The sequence below is a fragment of the Neoarius graeffei genome, chromosome 2 (genome assembly GCF_027579695.1).
Source record: "Neoarius graeffei isolate fNeoGra1 chromosome 2, fNeoGra1.pri, whole genome shotgun sequence".
NCBI lineage: Eukaryota > Metazoa > Chordata > Actinopteri > Siluriformes > Ariidae > Neoarius > Neoarius graeffei.
Genome location: NC_083570.1, coordinates 11,276,783 through 11,296,153, shown reverse-complemented (window position 1 = coordinate 11,296,153; position 19,371 = coordinate 11,276,783). Strand labels below are relative to the sequence as shown.

At 42.7% G+C, this 19,371-nt stretch overlaps 1 protein-coding gene across 3 annotated transcripts in view; it reads right to left on the bottom strand.

Moving 5' to 3' along the window:
• Positions 1–2,508: 2,508 nt before the first annotated feature.
• LOC132879973 (tripartite motif-containing protein 16-like) overlaps positions 2,509–19,371 on the bottom strand; it is a 67,115-nt gene continuing 50,252 nt past the window's right edge. For 2 of the 3 annotated variants that reach the window (XM_060913757.1, XM_060913759.1), the window contains exon 10: positions 6,458–11,629. In XM_060913757.1, the coding sequence (XP_060769740.1) occupies positions 10,691–11,629 (939 nt within the window). In that variant the 3' untranslated portion in view covers positions 6,458–10,690. Of the gene's footprint in view, positions 3,196–6,457; positions 11,630–19,371 lie in introns of those variants that run through there. The other variant, XM_060913760.1, reaches the window with a different exon arrangement.

Here is a 19,371-nt window from a genome sequence, read left to right as displayed (position 1 = left end):
TACACATTATGACATTTCTAGCCACTGGGGTGACTTAAGAAGGTCAGAGGAACTCATTTTAAAGTTAAAAAACCTCAGAAAGTGAAAATTTCATGCCATGGGACCTTTAACATCAGGGAAAGGCTCTGTGGGGTATTAGGCCTTGCTGTTCGGCCAGTATGGTATGTGCTATTTCCTGGTCCTTGGGTCTGAAAATAAAAAGCTGACCTGCTTTAACTGTAAACATAGAGACAAAATATAGAATGACATCTCTAAAACCTGGAAAGCGTTTCCTATTTTTTTCTATGCTGCTGAAAGGTTAAAGACTTATTTCTCACACAGCTCGTCCTACCATGTGGACAGATTTTGTGGAATTCACTCTTGCAGAATCCTATGAGTCAGCTTTTCAGATCATACAGAGAATTATTTACTCTCTTAAATAAAATACTGATTGATAGTAATGCTGAGTGAGACTTTACATCCAGAAAGAGTGCACAGGGACTGGAAACAGTACAGAAAGTGTGGTGGAAATGGAAAGAAAAAAATTGTGTACAAGAACAACAAATAGAGAGCGAGCGCATGTGTGTGAGGAACAGCTGGCTCTGTAGATCAGATGGTGAGTGTTACCTGGAGGAAATGGATGTGAAAGCTGCTCCAGCTCAGTGACTCTCCTCTGAAGATCAGCAATCTCCTGCTCCAGTTGCTCCAGGAGTCGTTCAGCTCGACTCAGTTCAGCCTTCTCCTGATCTCTGATCAGCTCCGTCACCTCCGAGCGCTTTTTCTCCATGAAGCTGATCAAGACTAATCAGGTATTGTTCACCCCCATAGAGCTGATCTACTATGCACTTGGTTTATAGTGTCATACTGAAAGGTTTATCACCACAGAGCATGCTCAGTCACATTTAAATGTCTCCCTCTTATTTCCTCAGTTTGTGTTCCCCTATTTATTAGGTTTCCTGTTTTCCCTCCTTAAGTACCCTAGCATTATACTGTATTGTATTTGCACTGCAGGTAGTGTTTATTTTCGTGTTAAATAAATTTCCCAGGGCGGCACGGTGGTGTAGTGGTTAGCGCTGTCGCCTCACAGCAAGAAGGTCCTGGGTTCGAACCCCGGGTCCGGCGAGGGCCTTTCTGTGTGGAGTTTGCATGTTCTCCCCGTGTCCGCGTGGGTTTCCTCCGGGTGCTCCGGTTTCCCCCACAGTCCAAAGACATGCAGGTTAGGTTAACTGGTGACTCTAAATTGAGCGTAGGTGTGAATGTGAGTGTGAATGGTTGTCTGTGTCTATGTGTCAGCCCTGTGATGACCTGGCGACTTGTCCAGGGTGTACCCCGCCTTTCACCCGTAGTCAGCTGGGATGGGCTCCGGCTTGCCTGCGACCCTGTAGAAGGATAAAGCGGCTAGAGATAATGAGATGAGATGAGATGAGATAAATTTCCCTTGCTGGAGTGGATGCTTGCATTTACAGATTAAAATCTCATGGGCCTGTTGAAAGTATTTATGTCACGTGATTAAAACAGAGGAAAATACAGAAGAAAAAAAAACATGGAAATCCAACAAATTTTGTTCAGCTGAAGGGTTTTGAACATAAACGCAATCCATCTCCTCCGTTTACCCAGCCTTCACTAACCCACTTGTTTTCTCTTTGTCTAATTTCTGAGCCGGGTGCATAAACATTTAAAGCTTTTATATTAACAGGAACTTCTTGTTGGGTCTAAGATCCCTGTTCTTGGCTGCAGGAGTGGAACACGATGTGTTCTGCTGTTGCATGATGAGGTGTTTTTCTGCTCACCACGGTTGTAAAGAGTGATTATATGAGTTGCCATATCCTTCCTGGCCATAAATAAATAATAATAATAAAAAGCTCAAACCACCTCAAATCTGTCCATTTTCCTCTGACCTCTCTTATCAAGATGTTTGTTTGCACCCACAGAACTGTTGCTCACTCACTCAGCATGTTCCCCCCCCCCCCGTACCATTCTGTGTAGAGACTATCATGTCGGGGCGGCACGGTGGTGTAGTGGTTAGCGCTGTCGCCTCACAGCAAGAAGGTCCGGGTTTGAGCCCCGTGGCCGGCGAGGGCCTTTCTGTGCGGAGTTTGCATGTTCTCCCCGTGGGTTTCCTCCGGGTGCTCCGGTTTCCCCCACAGTCCAAAGACATGCAGGTTAGGTTAACTGGTGACTCTAAATTGAGCGTAGGTGTGAATGTGAGTGTGAATGGTTGTCTGTGTCTATGTGTCAGCCCTGTGATGACCTGGCGACTTGTCCAGGGTGTACCCCGCCTTTCGCCCGTAGTCAGCTGGGATAGGCTCCAGCTTGCCTGCGACCCTGTAGAACAGGATAAAGCGGCTAGAGATAATGAGATGAGATGTTTGAACATTGTGAACATTCACTGAAGCTCTTGATTTGTATCTGCGTGATTTTGTGCATCATGCTGCTGTCGAGGGATCGGCTGATTAAAGAACTGCATCAAATAGCAGATGGATGGATGGATGGATGTTCCTAATAAAGTGGCCACAGTAAGTGCAAAAATCACATGTACAACTTTTAATGTAACAAATCTAAAATTTCCACACAGCAGTATTAAAACAGAACAGGTTTCCATTTGTATCAGTACATTGTATATAACGGTGTAATGATTTGTTTTAAACCAAAAACAAACAATATATAATACATTACTACACTACAGCACACATTTGTCTGGATCACACAACCTGACGGTTATACCTTCGTGTAACAAGTAGGACCCAAACCCAGCGTATAGAGGCTGAGTGAATGTGGTGTGGACTCTGTGGAGGAGCTGCATCGTGTCCGAGACGCTGTAGAAGGACAGAGTTCCTGCGCTGTGATCCATATACAGTCCTATTCTGGAGGATATTGAACCTTCGATCTCAGTCTTCATGTTGTTGTGATGGAAAGAGAGAGCTGTAGAGGAACAGCGCAGACGCCATGACTGATTGTTGTGTTCAAACTTCGACTCGTCGAAGTTCTCTCTGTACGAGACAGATATTTCCAAATCATCCTCTCCCGTCAACTCCACCTCCCAGTAACAGCGTCCACACATGCTCTCCTTACACAACACCTGCCACTGGTAGTCGAATCGTTCTGGGTTATAGGAGTACTCCTGGTCTCTCCAGCTGTGTCTCAGCACTCTGTTGTTTTCACTCAGAACGATGTGCTGATTCACCGTGCTGGGATCCAGAGTCAGGTAACAGAAATCTGAAATAAAAGTATTCAGTTTGATCCATGGGATGGATGCATTAGAAAAGATACTGACAGGCTAGACTACCAGAAACTTGCTCGAATTAATGTAGGATTATTTGCATGCATGATACTCAAGTGGATTTACCAGGTGTGTGTGTTGAAAAGGAATAACTATGTATTCTACTCACATTCACTGGATATGAACAATCGCGCACACTGATTGGCTACTCTATTACTCGGCTGTCAGCTCATAGACCGTGAGTAAAGAAAAATAAAAATGACGGAGTCTGTTACTGAACCAACTGAGGACGAACTAAACACTCAAAAACAAAACCCCAAAAAATACAAAGGAAAAAAAAGCAACAAAATATGGAATAAAAAGTATGAGGGTAAGAACTTTTTTTTTTTTAAATTTTTCAAGATAGCATTTTTTCACAAATCGCTACCATCATTTCGCCAGTTTGTTTACATTCTTTGTCTTTACGCATTAAAGTTAGATGGCATTTCAATTTCAAAGAACACAGCGAAACTTAGTTCCCGTTGAAATTTGGTCGTTGTGATTCATTTATTTCTTTAATATCTCACAAAAATATCAGGCCTGTGGCTGGGAAGTTATTTAATTTGAGGAGTTTAAAGCAAATATGCATGAAATCGCTCGCTTCATGCAGTCAAGCAGGGAGAGGAAGTCCATGTGCGCATGCACAGGTTTCCCTTTGAGCGTGCACTGACAGTTCCATCATTCTGTCGCTAAACGAACAGCTGATCACACTGAGGTGCTCGCTGACCGCCGATATTTATTAGTTTGGTCCTGCGTTTCCTTTCCTTTGTATATAACATAACGTCTTTTCTTCTCGCTTTCCGTTACTGTAATCGGTCTTTCATGTTTCATTCCTCCATTTTTCTCTCCTGTTTCAAATCTGTATCCGACAATGCCTTGCGCGAACAGGGAAAGCCCACCACGTGATGTGATGCATGACGTAGTATCTTGTATTGGGTCATGGTGAAGCAGGAAAAAATAGCAGCAAATTTAGGGCCACGTGGAGATAAATTCATTCATTGTTCCATTTAAAAAAAAAGAATCAAATTGGAAGTCTGTGATTCAAAAATTCAGTAGCTTTTGGTCACTAAACAAAAATAATGAATCGGGTGTCGGAAAAATTCTTTTTATGACCTACGCTTGAAAGCTGAAAGGCAGTACAGCTTTAAAATTTGCTGATTTTTTATTTTTTAAGACTGGTTCAAAAGTATGAAAGCGTATTGCTGCCACAAAAAAAAAAAAAAAAAAAAAATTGGCTTAGTATCAAGTAATTACATGAAAAGATATTGTTATAACAATAATCACATTTTTACAATATATTTATCATGTAATAACATTATCACGTTATTTCATGACATTTTCATGTAATAATGTGAAAACACCTTATCAAGAAATAACGTGAAAGTATGGTTTAACGTCATAGGCTAGGCTACTTCCATTCAAAGCAGACGTCCTAGCCTACTGAGAACAAGCTATGGCTCGTGTACATGATTTAATTCGATTCTACTTTAAGCTTGGCTTGAGACATGGTAATATTCTACAGTTGTTGAGCACAGTAGACGACATTGTTATCAGTATGCGTACTCTCCGAAGGATTTTGAAGAGTATGGGGTTGTACCGAAGAAAGAACGAATCCGACCCTCTTGAGGTAGCATCGTTTCTCGTTGATCAACTGGATGGACACGGAAGGCTCCATGGATACAAGCTCCATCATCTCAACCGCATCCAAGCTGGATATCTCATATCATCTCTAGCCGCTTTATCCTGTCCTACAGGGTCGCAGGCAAGCTGGAGCCTATCCCAGCTGACTACGGGTGAAAGGCAGGGTACACCCTGGACAAGTCGCCAGGTCATCACAGGGCTGACACAGAGACAAACAACCATTCACACTCACATTCACACCTACGGTCAATTTAGAGTCACCAGTTAACCTAACCTGCACGTCTTTGGACTGTGGGGGAAACTGGAGCATCCGGAGGAAACCCACATGGACACAAAAAGGCCCTCGCCGGCCGCTGGGCTCGAACCCAGGACCTTCTTGCTGCGAGGCGACAGCGCTAACCACTACACCACCGTGCTGCCCTGTGTTGTACATGTGCACAGTTAAAACAATCAAAATGGGGTTGTGTCTCTGAGATCAACATTACTTTCCCACAGTGCAGGGATGAGAATGGGACATATAAAAAAAAAAAAAAAAAACCTCTGAAATGTCTGCCAACTTTCCCACTTTATATATATCGTGAGCAATAATGGAGGTAACCGTAACGATATATTAGATTCCTCCTGACTCCATCTTTGACAATTTAAGTAAAACGTACCTTTGTACTTTTTTATTTTGATGTGCTCCTGGATGTTTCTAGCTCCTTTGTTTCCATAATTGATCATATGTGAGCACAGAATACACAGAACCTTTCCCGGCACGCCCACTTTTCGGATATGTTCCGTCAGGCACGTCGTCACAGTTTGTGTCCCTGTCTGCACAGTAACGCTACTATCGAGCCATGCCCATCGGAAAGTTCTTTATCCCATTCGATTTATCGATTTCCCTGGCACGATCCTCATTTTTGCGGTCCAAAACTTTCGCCATATTGGCGAAGTAACTTTGAAAACTAACCAAAATCACTAGAACTTAAGACGTGAACAAAACCGTGTACGTATAGCTTGTTTCTCCGCGAATTGTAGAAGTGAGATGAAACTAGCACCAAAACATAAATATTGAAGAAAGCAATGACGATTTCCGTTATCACAGCTGAAACTAATTTTGTGATGAGCGCTGCCGAAAGATGCTGGCGGTCGGTCGGTCCTGCCTGCTTGTGCCACCACAAGCCTCGCCTCGCGCCGACCCCTACCCCCGAAATTTTCTCAATGGATTTACACGTTTCACAAAAATGACATTTTCAGCGGGAAAAACTCGGAATACCGCAGATCCGCGGAAAATTCTCATCCCTGATAGTGTGGTGTTCATGGCATGCAGTGCTGTGCCCTGCTCATGTGACGCTAAGGCGTCTGTTTACCAAGTTATGTCAGAATCAAGAATTCAGTGTGGTTATGTTTCTCAGTGCAGTGGGATTAGTGCTTCAGGGGAGGGGGCACACACAACACAACTTGAGGCATTTTCTTATATTTTCTCGTTCTCTTGAACCTCTTAATTTTTGTAAAATGAAATAAACTTAAACACAACAGCTTATTTTGTGTTATCAACATTATGGTATAATCTATAATCAATTAAAAAATGAGGGCTACAAGAGCAAGTCAAATTTTATTTTGTTGTAACATGTAGAGGAACCATTATAGTATCACATTGCTCTCTTGGAACTCATCAACAAGTGTTCCATGGTAAATCCAGGTTGGTAAAAATAAGCTATGAGACAGTGGCATCATAACCCCACACAGAACTAGAGCATATTGTGCTCTGTGTAAACTCACCAGCAACTAACAAGAGAACAGAAATAGGCTAGGATTAACAGTGTTACATCCATAACACAAAAGTGGTCAGGTCTCGAGCTCATTGCGCTTTGAAACTCATCAACAAGTTTAAGGTAACTGGCTTGCTTTGCTCAAACTTGACAGATAACGGAAAGCATGTGCACCTTCAGCTCTCAAACAGATTAGGCATTATTGCTGTGTTCACACTTATACCGGTACGAAAGTGGTATAACTGTATCGATACAAAGTATACCGGTACAGTTTAGCGCATCTGTCCACACTAGCGAGAAATGTTTGCGGTTTTCTTTCACGGTAGTTGAAATGCACGTGCGCGAAATGTTTCCGTGGTTACTGAGTAACTTCCTTCCGAGAATATATGGCATCTGTTATTCTGTGATCTCGAGAAAACAAAAATTATTTCATGATCTCAGCTGGATCACTGCATCTCCGTCAGTAGAGACGAAGCCGGGCCAGTCTTCTGCGGAGGTGCCGCGGACTAATTTTGAAATGATCCCTTATTAAAAGACTTAATGCAATCTCTCCCTGTGTCAACCCCTGATCAAAATATTGCCTTATTAGGTGATCGATTATTCCAGACATTCTAATGACCAAAGTTGCGTCTATACAGAATGAGAAATAGCCCCAAAGTCAGCATATCACAAGTCTCTTGGCGCACCTGAATGAACCATTTCTCAGCTGTTTTCTCGAGATCTCGAAATAACGGTTTTGTTTTCTCGAGATCTCAAATTAGTCGTGTTGTTTTCTCGAGATCCTGAATTAATTATGTCGTTATCTCGGGATAACAAGGTGAATAAAAAAAAAAAAAAAAAGGATTATATGAAGGGCCTCTCTCAGCTTCCGTACGGATGAAACAACGTGTGTGTGCTTTTTGTTGTCAGTGTACAGTCTGTATTTCTGGTGGTCATTTATTCAGTCGAATCGTATAAAACGCGTGAGGCAGTTGAGAAAGAAACAAACGAATCTCCGTTCTTCACTATTTTATTCAGCGAAGACATCGATTGAGGTGTGTGACTTTGCGCATGCGCATTATATTTGTATCGATACAGAGCCGCTTCATCTGTCCACACTACAGCGAAGCGCTACAGTACCGATACTGTACCGGTACGAAACCCATACATTTGTGGGTTTCGTACCGATACAGTTATACCGCTACAGTACCGCTATAGTTGCTAGTGTGGACAGGTGTTGCGGTACGAAAGTAGTTTCGTATCGGTACAAAATCCCTAGTGTGGACAGGTGTAGGTATCATGCCGCCATTTTGTGTCTAAGAACTACAACTCCCAGCCAACTTCTGCGTTGACATACGTCACTCCGGGGGCGGGATTATCACCACGTCTGCCATGAAGAGATAAATAATGGAACAAACGCTCAACTCCTCATCTCTGGCTCTGTGGACTTCAACTCCAACAGACAATAAAGAGACCGCTCGCATTTGCAGGCAAACCCGGGAACATCTCACTTTGCAAAGATCTATCATCCAGCACGTTCTGTGTTCACCTCTGGCCAAGGTAAAAATCCAGAATAGCGCGATCTTTAAACTCAACCTGAGTTACAAGCCGGCATTCGTATTAAAGTGACGTCACGACTGCCGTTTAAACACAGTTTTTAATCAAAGCGATCAGATTCCTTCTGAACAGCACTGTGCAGATTAATTCTGATCAGAGACTTTTTCTTACGAACGCTGAAGTTCGGACCAAGAATCCTCTTTTCATCACGTCGGACCTGAGTGCTCCGTCGGACCAGAAAGTTCTCTCCGCCTTCTACAGAAACTTCCCCACAGTGAATATCTCTCCACGTCTTGCTAAAGAATGTTTGAGTAAGACTGGTATTTTTGGACATAATCATAATAATCATAATTAAACTAGTCTAGGAATTAGTTTTATGAAGTAGTGTGAACTTTAACTCATGAACTGTTTATCAGTAACACTGAAAACACTTAGCGTGTTAAATTGTTTTATTTTGTTTAATATCAATTAATAGGCTGTGCATGTTTTCCTCTTATTCCTTTCACTAACATCCTAAATCTCCTTAACACACATTTTGACCTTATCAAAGTTTTAGTTGATTCAGTACTGTATAAGTTGGTGAAATTAGTCTATGGTTAATGTCTTTTGGCTCATTAGCATCCAAAGCTAATTCTCTTGTTCCATTAGCTTCTAGATCTAATTGTGCTGTCTCCAGGGATCACAAGGCATTCACCACGTGTAGTTAGCTACACGAGGCTAATTCAGGCCTACACTATGTGCTTAGCATAGCAACAAGCTAGAGCTAACACACTATTCTTTTGTTCCATGAACCTTTACATGTGGTAGCCCTTCCCCCACACTCACACATACCAACACAATCAGATAGAACATTCCAAGTTTTATAGCCCCTCATACACACACACACCCTTGCTCTCTCTCTAAGCACACCCACACACTCATATACACCTACACTACCTCACGGTTTTTCCAACTGATTATTATTTTTATCTTTGTTATAATAAATTCATTTATTAAACAACCTCTGTGTATTCATCTTGTTGGTGTTTCAATATATTTTGAAGTCCCCAATCGCAAAGAATTCAAAAAGGTGCATATCAGTTATGTAAATGGTAAGTGATTGTAATAATTTAATGATATACCATAATTTAGCTGTTTGGTAATTATTATTGAGCGCCAAGAGTGATGGTATGATTCAATGATTCACTACTTTGAATGATTCACTGATTCGATTCATTTGAACGATTCACTGATTTGATTCACTTCAAACGATTTAAATGAGACTGATTCTTTTTAATTATTAACCTTCAAATTTAATGAGACTGATTTAATGAGATCACTTAATAATTAACCAAATGCACCTACACAGGGTATATACGACTAACGTTTCATGAACAGGTAAAACACCCCACAGTACGGCCCTAAACAAAGATGACAAATGTTAATATAACTGAATACATTTTTACCTCATTTCTGTTCGGATGTTCAAAAATATCTTACTTCTAAACTTTGCCTTCTGCTACAATCAGATGAGATAAGCATACCATAATAAACCTATGCGATGCCAAATTCGTATGAGGTTTTATTGATCAGTATACTGTCAAATTCGGTGCATAGTTCAGGATAGGAAGCATATGTCCATGGCAGTCCCAGAACTGGACCACAGGTATGTGCTACAGGTCGACATACAAGTCCATCTACTGCCGTAAACATGATCTCAATCTTGTTAACACGGACAACATCTGACCCGGTGATCAATCTTAACATCCTTCTGAGACCAACATCATCCAATCCTCTAATGTACTGTTGCAGGAAACGAAAACTCTGGTTCTCTGCTTGGGTGGAAGGAGAGGCATGTAGTAACTTCAAAAGCTTTTTAGTTGTTGGCTTAAAGAAGCAAGACATCTTGTGGGCTCGCAAATGCTTCTTTTAGGGAGGAACCAGCAATCAAGGACATCTTCTCACATGCTTTTGGATCAGCTGTTTGTGTGCCACCTTTAGAAGGATGCCTTTCAAATTCTGTTGTGTTGGAAGGGCTGTTACATCCATGCGGTCCAACAGGTCAATCAGCTCATCCCTGTCATCCTCTGAAAGATCTTCTTTTAACGCAGTGGTGATCAGATTCCTATCTGATTGACTAACAAACAGAAGAAGACTTTCAAAAAGCAAATCATCCGAGACTTCATTGTCACCAAAAATAAGTGATACATTGAAAGCAGGGGATAAGCGTTAGGGGAAATAGCCATGGTCTTGAAATCCTTTTAGTAGAATCCGGCCAATGGATTTCCATTCTTCCTCTTGCCATTTAGGACACAGCGATGGAACCCTCAGGTCCTCCTTCAGCTGTGTGGTCCATGAGTTGTGCCCAAAATGCAGAATATACATCCCTTGAGACACCATCTAGGTCAGCTCCTTTTTCATCTATGAAGGGGGTACTTGACAAGTGATGAATCCTTAAATTGGTCTATCATCTCCTCCAGAAGATTGACCCTGTGAAGTTTAATGGTGATATGCACATCACATGAAGCTGTAGAGATACTTGCTACATCATCAATAGATGCTGACTCTGAAGTAATGTTTGCCGTGCTTGTGGGAGGAGGCATGGGGGGGAAGGCACGGGGGGAGGCACATATGCTGTGTCTGGAGTAATGAGTGCTGAGCTTGTTCTGGGAAAGAGGGCTGATGTGACGGCATTGTCCTCATTGAGCTGCAGGCCAGGTTGACATAAAGTGTTATCCGTTTGGCCAGCCATGGGTTCTCCAAGATGGGGGTCAAGCATCACCTCAACCTCAGCTGTGTCTAATGCCTCTGTATCAACAGTTTGAAGATGCTGCTCGTCCTCTTCTTGCATGTCATTCTGTAGTACATCCTCGTTCACATTTGAATCTCTCCCAACACGTTCTTCATCGTCGTCATCTTTTGGGACCTTAGTGCACAGGTAGAATCTCAACACTCCTACTCTTAGTAAACTGTACAGTTCTCCAACTGTAATAACATCATCAAAAATAGCTTCCTCCTGATAATCTACTATGTCATGACTAAATGTTCCAAAATTTCCTAATCTATTTTTTCCGTTCGGGAAGAAGATATCTTTGGCATACTGTAGTATGTCTCCTTTCTTTGATTCTTTGGGGACATCAAGGGTCCTTGTCCCCCCTCCTTTGCGTTTTCGGACTTGTTTACCTTCATGGATCCATCCCAACTCCACTTTTCTCGTCTTTTTTTCTGCCCATTTGTTGTTTTGCGCGTAACTTCTTCTCTGTCTTTCGGTATAAGTCCCCTCGTTGCAAGTGTCATTATCACTCCCGCCAATGCCCTTTCTTTTTTTCAGTTTTTCAAGCATTGAATGTTTTGATGATTCTTTGTTTTTTGCACCATGATGTTGCAAACAGAAGCGTCTTGCTGCAATCCTATCTCCATAAGTTGGGATGTAGCCAGCCAGAATGTTGTCGTCCATAAAATCAAGGACTGTGGCATCAATCTGTCAAGACAGAGATAATAATTAGCCTACAACTCAAGTACAAGACTAGATAACTTGTGCACACACACACACACACAGGAAAGACTGAGGGACGGTGGGTGGCCTTAAGGGTATCAACTGAGACCTGGTTTAACTTTACAGTTGTGACTGTCTTATTATCATCAATATTTATTATTTTGGTTTCTATTAGGCTATCAGCATATTGCTGTCGTTTGTTACTATTAATTCTAACTGCTTCTTACCAAAATCTAGTAACATCAGTAGCTCCACATACAGTGGGGAAAACAAGTATTTGATCCCTTGCTGATTTTGTTGGTTTACCCACTAAGAAAGACTTAATCAGTCTGTAATTTTAATGGTAGGTGTAGTCTAACATGTGGAGACAGAATATCAAAAAGAAAATCCAGAAAATAACTTTTAAATATCTATATTAATTTATTTGTATTTTATTGAGAAAAAGAAGTATTTGATCCCCTAGTAACCATCAAGAGTTCTTGTTAATACAGACAAGTTAGACTCTCCAAATTACCTTGTCACCTAAATTGAAGACACCTGATATCACTAATGACTTGTATAAAAGCCACCTGGCCACAGAATCAATCAGTTTGTCAGACTCCAAACTCTCCAACATGGGAAAGACTAAAGAGCTTTCTGTGGATTTAAGGGAGAAGATTGTAGACCTGCACAAGACCGGTATGGGCTACAAAACCATTAGCAAGAAACTGGGTGTTAAGGTGACAACTGTTGGTGCAATTGTGCACAAGTACAAGACTCACAACATGATCATCAATCGACCTAGGTCTGGGGCTCCAAATAAGATCTCACCTCGTGGGGTTTCCAGGATCATGAGAACGGTGAGAAATAGACCTAATACAACACGGGCAGAGTTAGTGGATGATCTTAAAGCAGCTGGGATCACAGTCACCAAGCAAACAGTTGGTAACACTTTACACCGCAATGGTCTAACATCTTGCAGTGCTCGCAAAGTACCCCTGCTTAAGAAAGCACATGTGCAGGCCCGCCTGAACTTTGCCAATGAACATCTGAATGACTTGGAGAGTGACTGGGAGAAGGTGTTATGGTCAGATGAGACCAAAATTGAGCTCTTTGGCATCAATTCAACCCGTCGTGTCTGGAGGGAGAGACATGCTGCTTATGACCCCAAGAACACCATCCCCACTGTCAAGCATGGAGGTGGTAACATTATGCTTTGGGGGTGTTTTTCTGCACAAGGCACAGGGCTACTTCACCGTATCAATGGGAGGATGGACGGAGCCATGTACCGTAAAATCCTCAGTGAAAACCTCCTTCCCTCTGCCAGAAAGCTTAAAATGGGTCGTGGATGGGTCTTCCAGCAGGATAATGACCCAAAGCATACAGCCAAGGCAACCAAGGAATGGCTGAAGAAGAAACATATCAAAGTCATGGAGTGGCCCAGCCAGTCTCCGGGCCTGAATCCTATAGAAAATCTATGGAGAGAGCTGAAGCTCAGAGTTGCCAAGCGACAGCCACGGAATCTTGATGATTTAGAGGTCATTTGCAAAGAAGAGTGGACCAAAATTCCTCCTAATATGTGCAGAAACCTGGTCATCAACTACAAAAAACGTCCGACCTCTGTGCTTGCTAATAAGGGGTTTGCCACAAAGTACTAATTCCTTTTGGCAAGAGGGTTCAAATACTTATTTTCCTCAATAAAATGCAAATAAATTAATACAAATTCTTTAAAGTCAATTTCTTGATTTTCTTTGTGATATTCTGTCTTAGCATGTTAGACTACACCTACCATTAATATTACAGACTGATCGAGTCTTTATTAGTGGCCAAACCAACAAAATCAGCAAGGGATCAAATACTTGTTTTCCCCACTGTAGGCGAAGATTATGCAATAGGTTAACCAACTTCATTTGTTACTCTGGTATGACTTTTGAAAACAATAAAACACTCGCACTCAACTCATAGCTTACTGGTACGTCCTTTTTAATAATCATGCTAAGATCATAGGTTGTGGGGCACTCTGTCTACTACTAATGATAGCCCACCACCCAAAATTAGGCTGCTAGTAGAGCTCAGAAAGGGCTGAATCGAGTCCAAACAAAAGCTCACAGCCTTAGTTATAGCACCGTTTATAGAGATGCTCGATCCATCTAGTGGATAGTATGGGGAGGCAGGCTTTCATCTAAACCGGGGCACAGGGGCGCTGCGCCCTCTTACCGAAATGCCGATTGAACCCCAAGTCACACTTAGGCCATGCACTTATATGCTACTGCACAACATGCAATCTTTCTCAAAACCATCTTTTCTCCGTGAAAACATCCCAGCAACACCACGTGACAATGTGTCTGATCATCAAATACGTTATAATTACTCCAAAAATATTCCAATCATAGTAGATACACCGCCAGATGGTGCAAAAACAATCCGAATTGGCGTTTTCCAAACTGAGGCGCCATGTTGTTTAGTTGTTTACTTGTCGCAGCTGCTCTCGCGAGATTTGACATGGGTTACATGGTCAGCTGACTTGTAGAGCGAGATTTCTCGAGACTGAATGACCTTTCACCCACTGGTGCGGGAGCTTTTGACAGAAGTAGTTCGCGAGTTGTTTTTGTTGACACTTCGGCATTTAAAGATGTCATCCCGCGGCACGAAACGGAAGAAAGCCAAAGACTGTCCGGGGCAGAAGATGATTACTTCTTTCTTTTTCAATGTTGACAAACAATTTGTTACAATTTCCCTCTCAGATAGCCTCAGAATGTCCCATTGTAGCCTCAATTTTTCAAAGGCTTCGCACGGCGGAGGGGGGGACGGACCCCCCCCCAACCGGTTGCTTCGCTCCCTCGCCATGGTGAGCACCCTCATACTAAATTTTTCTAGAAAACCCCCTGTGGGGAGGGACTAATAAACCATTGTGATAGTGCATCACTCTGGCCTGTGCTTTCATGCTTCAGGACCCAAGAAAGCAAAGAACACAACAAAACTATTGTACTATTTGATAGGGCTGGGAATCGATCCAGATTTCCTGGATCGATTCGATTCCGATTCATAAGGTCACGATCCGATTCGATATCGATTTACTTAGATATTGCTGGGTTGTCACTTTAAAGTAAAAACTGTCCCTATTGACAGGAACAGCCCCATGTGTGTTTGTGCATGTAATTTAACACCAAATGCCTTCTCCAGTGCAGTTTGATTCGCTGCAGGTTTAGCTGAAACTGTGTCGGCGTGGTGCCTGGATAAGTGGTTGCGGAGATTGGTTGTATTGCCACTATATTTTACCTCTATTGCCGCTTTTCCACTACCAACGCGGCTGAGTTGGGCTGAGCCGAGCTGAGCGGGGCTGTTGGAGTTGCATTTCGACTACAACCGCGCTGAACCGTGCTGGCTGGAAGTGGGTGGACACATTGGGTGGAGTTAGCGAAAGTGGGTGGACGTCACGTGATGTCGTTAGGCGGCGCAAACAGTGACATCAGTGACCTTTTAAGCGGTAGTCTCACGACCCGGATAGTAAACAATAAACATGGAGAACATGGAGTCGTTAGTGTTGCTGGTCTTGGTGCTGTGGCTTGTTGTCACCGACAACGCCAACAGATACAGATACAACAGATGAGGCGAGGCGCATAAGGCTTCAGAAATTCTCGTAACTCGTAATTCTTCTTCTTCCGGGTTTACGGTGTTTACAGATCCCAGCGTGCTCGCGGGGCGTGTGTGGGCATGTGAGGACACTCCTCCTCACCAATCAGTGCACAGGGGAGTGTCTCCTCACGCCCCTAGCCCCACTCGGCTCGGTTTGGCTCGCTTCAGCCCCACTCCAAAACCGCGCGAGTTTTGGGTGCTGAGCAGGGCTGAAGCAAGCTGAGTCGTGCTACTCGGAGGTAGTCGAAACGCGAGCCGTGTCGGGCTGAAGTGAGCTGAAAAAGGGTAGTGGAAAAGGGCCATATGTGGCACAGTTTGCACACTGCTTTTGTTCTGTCGACTTCGTCTCTGTCCTCGTAATGTTTGAATCCAAAGTAATGCCATACATCAGCTTTCAGGCCAGGCGGTGATTTTAGCTGTGCAGCTTCAGCCATCTCGCGTTCTTAAGTTTCGGTTTCGTTTGCCGGCACCCGCTTTTTATAGCGGTCCTTGCGCGGTCGAGAAAATAGTGCCTATAGCCACCTGGAAGAGATCAATCCACACATTTTTGAATCGATCTCGTATTTTTTGAACGTGAATCGATATCGGATCGTGGATCGATCTTTTGAACCCAGCCCTACAATTTGACAAGGGGCACGGAACATGGAAATATCAACCCAAAGATTATGGTTTTAAGAGCTTTTCACCTACAATACTAGGCTAAAAGTTAGATGTGTCTACTGTAAAGACCTGTTAGTTAGGCTAGGTCATGTTTTATTTATTTATAGGCCTTTTCGTAAATTATAAAGCAGCTTTGCATGTAGTAAACTACTACTGTTTTGTTACTTGGCTTGCTACATTTTGTCTTCAGGTAACTGTCATGTAGAGAAGCTACATCTGATGTAGAGCAGGCTAACTGGTAGTTTTAGTTAACTACATTTTCTGAGCAGCTTCCCCAACACTGCCCAAGACTACGTAGAACAGTGGAGGTTTGGTTGTTTGTACTTGCACTCCTTTGTGAGCCAGTTTGTCACGCATATTCAATCAATCAATCAATCAATCAATCAATCAAATTTTATTTATATAGCCCTTTACAATAACCAAAAGGTACCCAAAGTGCTTTACATCAAAGCCATAAAACAGAACACCAAAACACATAAAAACACAGGTTTTGACTGCGGAAGGTGCCACCGTGCTGCAGATTACCAAAAGCCTTTCAGAAGTACATGAAATAAAACAGACGAAACGAAGCACCCCTCCAAAACAAGACTCCCCTAGTCAGGATTGTATGGCAATCTAAAAAAGTAGGTCTTCAACTTTGAATCAAAAAGGCCGGGATCAATAGTGGTGCGAATGTCAGGGGGCAGATTATTCCACAGTCTGGGAGCAGCGACAGCAAAAGAACGATCACCCCACTGTTTATATCTCGACCATGGAACTTCTAACAGAAGCTGACCCGAAGAACGCAGGGCCCTACCATGATCACGAATAGTTAAAATTTCAGACAGGTAAGAGGGAGCCAGGCCATTGATGGCATTAAAAACAAACAGAAGTTTCAAATCAATTCTAAAACGGACTGGAAGCCAATGGAGCGATGACAACACAGGAGTAATGTGCTCACGTCTAGACGTGCTTGTTAAAAATCAGGCCGCAGCGTTCTGTACAAGTTGAAGACGTAAAATTGAAGACTGGCTGAGGCCAACATACAGGGCATTACAATAGTCCAGTCTCGAACTGATAAACGCATGAATTGCCTTCTCGAGATCCTGCCGACTGCGAAACGGCTTCGCTTTGGCCAAGAGACGAAGTTGAAAAAAGCTCGTTCTAACAACAGAACTAATCTGTTTATCAAAATTTAAGCCCACTGTCAAACGTTACACCAAGATTTTGTACAAATGGTTTAAAAAAAGGGTGCCAGAGTACCAAAGTTTGTTGTAAAAACATTTGACGTGGGTGACGTGCCAAATACATTCATATTGATGGAATAGTGATTATATACTGACCTCTTGTGGTGTTACCAGGTGGAAACGCTTGGCTCTCTCACAGTTTTAATTGATATGGATTATCTGCCTCCTTGTAGGTGTCCAGTGTGTAGTACAGTGTAGTGTGTTGTCTGCTGATTTGTGCGCATTTTTGTCGAAGTTTTAAACCACATGTGAGGAAAGTTATTCTTTGGCTACATCCAGACTAGTCAGAATCACTGTATCAGAATTAAAACTATTTGTAGGCTATCCACACACATCGTTTCTACACCCGTAATCAAAACCACACACAACCTGGAAACTGCCCGAGTCGCTGTTACCATTCACTTACATGCCACTGTTTCATTAATTCGGATGATACGAAATGCCACAAGAGAACGGGCTCTGGTGCCATTGTAGTTGCTGCTTTAATGGTTACAGCGGCAGATCGGCAGGCTATGATCTATGTTATGCTACCATAGGGCTACGCAAGATATTTAACAGAAGTGTAGTGAACTGTAAATGAATAAACTGGGAAATATCTGAAAGTGTTCTGCTTCCGTTACAGTCAGTGGTGTTGTTGACCGAGCCTGTACTAAACTACCTTAGCTTTACAAGCAAGATTACGAAGGGGAATTCTAGCCAGCTAGCTTTGAAAACAGCTACGACGATGCAAATATTGCTTACCTAATTTCCGAAGGCATTTGATGATCTAAGACGGGGTCTTTCTCTCCCCATACTAGCATTGCCTACCCTACATGCTTTACAATGTTGCCCTACGGAGTCCCAACTTTGTGCCAGGCCTACATGCATTTTCTTACGTTTCGTTTGCATTCTATTTTATTCATAAATACGGCACAGGTTTGGGGGATTGGGCCATCGCCTTGCCTATGCTTCACAACTAGGGCTGCGTACCTAAACGTAACATCAGGTACAGGTACCGGTACAGAGGTTTAGGTACAGGTCCGGACCTGTACCTGAACAATTTGACAAATTAACATGTGTTCTTCTGAACTTCTTCAATAATGACAAACATTAATAAACTGTTGACAACTTGTCAGTATCTTTATTCAAAGAAAACCGAACATAACTAGGTTTCCTACCTCACTTCTCAGTCACCCTGTCAGTCTCACACTTGGTTAACTTGGGACAAAAAGTCATAAGTTGTCTCACAGCGAGAAGTGACTACACTAGAGTACTACAGACTACGCGCAGTCCACGGCCTTTAACTTACGCGGCAAAATTACACAAAGCAACAAAGGCCGCCAATGCCAGCAAAGGAAAAATGGCTGACCTGCTTTTGAGTCTTTTTGACCAATCAGAACGCTGGATCAGCCAAGCTCTCGCAATGTCTCGTGAGACTGTGGCGAGAGGATCTCAACTCAAAGATGGCTCTGATTTCAAGTTTCAGCGCGGCATTTTATGTCTTTTTTCCAGTGCTAAATTTTCGTCTTTGTGGTAGGATTTACGCATCTTCAGTCACAAAATAAGCAGATACTTGGTGTAAATTTATATCGGTACAGTACCGGTACTTCATGATCCGGTATTTTGGACCTGTACCGAATCGATTTTCACGGTACAGTACCAGTACGCAGCACTATTCACAACACATCCTGCTCTGCGGAGTCCCAATTTAGTATTGTTTGTGCCGGGTTAATAAAATCGCTGCATGGTCCCACTCCTTGTTCTTTAACCTCCTAGGGCTTAGCGGTCACATGCGTGGACAGCACTTTTTAGAAATTCGGAACAAGAATCCACATATGTGGACATAGTTTTTCTCTAAAAGTACATCTTATCAAAAGATGCTTAGTTTTTATTCTAATCAGGTTCTAATAAGCCCAAATAGCAAAGAGAAATAAAAAATGCATGTTAAAAAAAAAAAAAAAAAAACAGCTTGGGCCTTAGGAGGTTAAATGAAAACCACAAGGCAGACACTTGAGGGGTTACACATGCAGTCAACAATGTTTTATGCTCTTAACTCCTGAATATCTTGAAATGCGTCAAACGAGTGCATTTGTCTTTAATGTTAACTCTTTTTTTTTTTTGGGGGGGGGGGGGGGGGGGATGACGATACAACTAGCTGCCCACAGCAAACAAGTTATAGCTAAATGCTAGCACCTTCATTTAGCAGCTGCTTACCGGGCTACTGGCAGGTGTGGGCAGGCTAGTGGC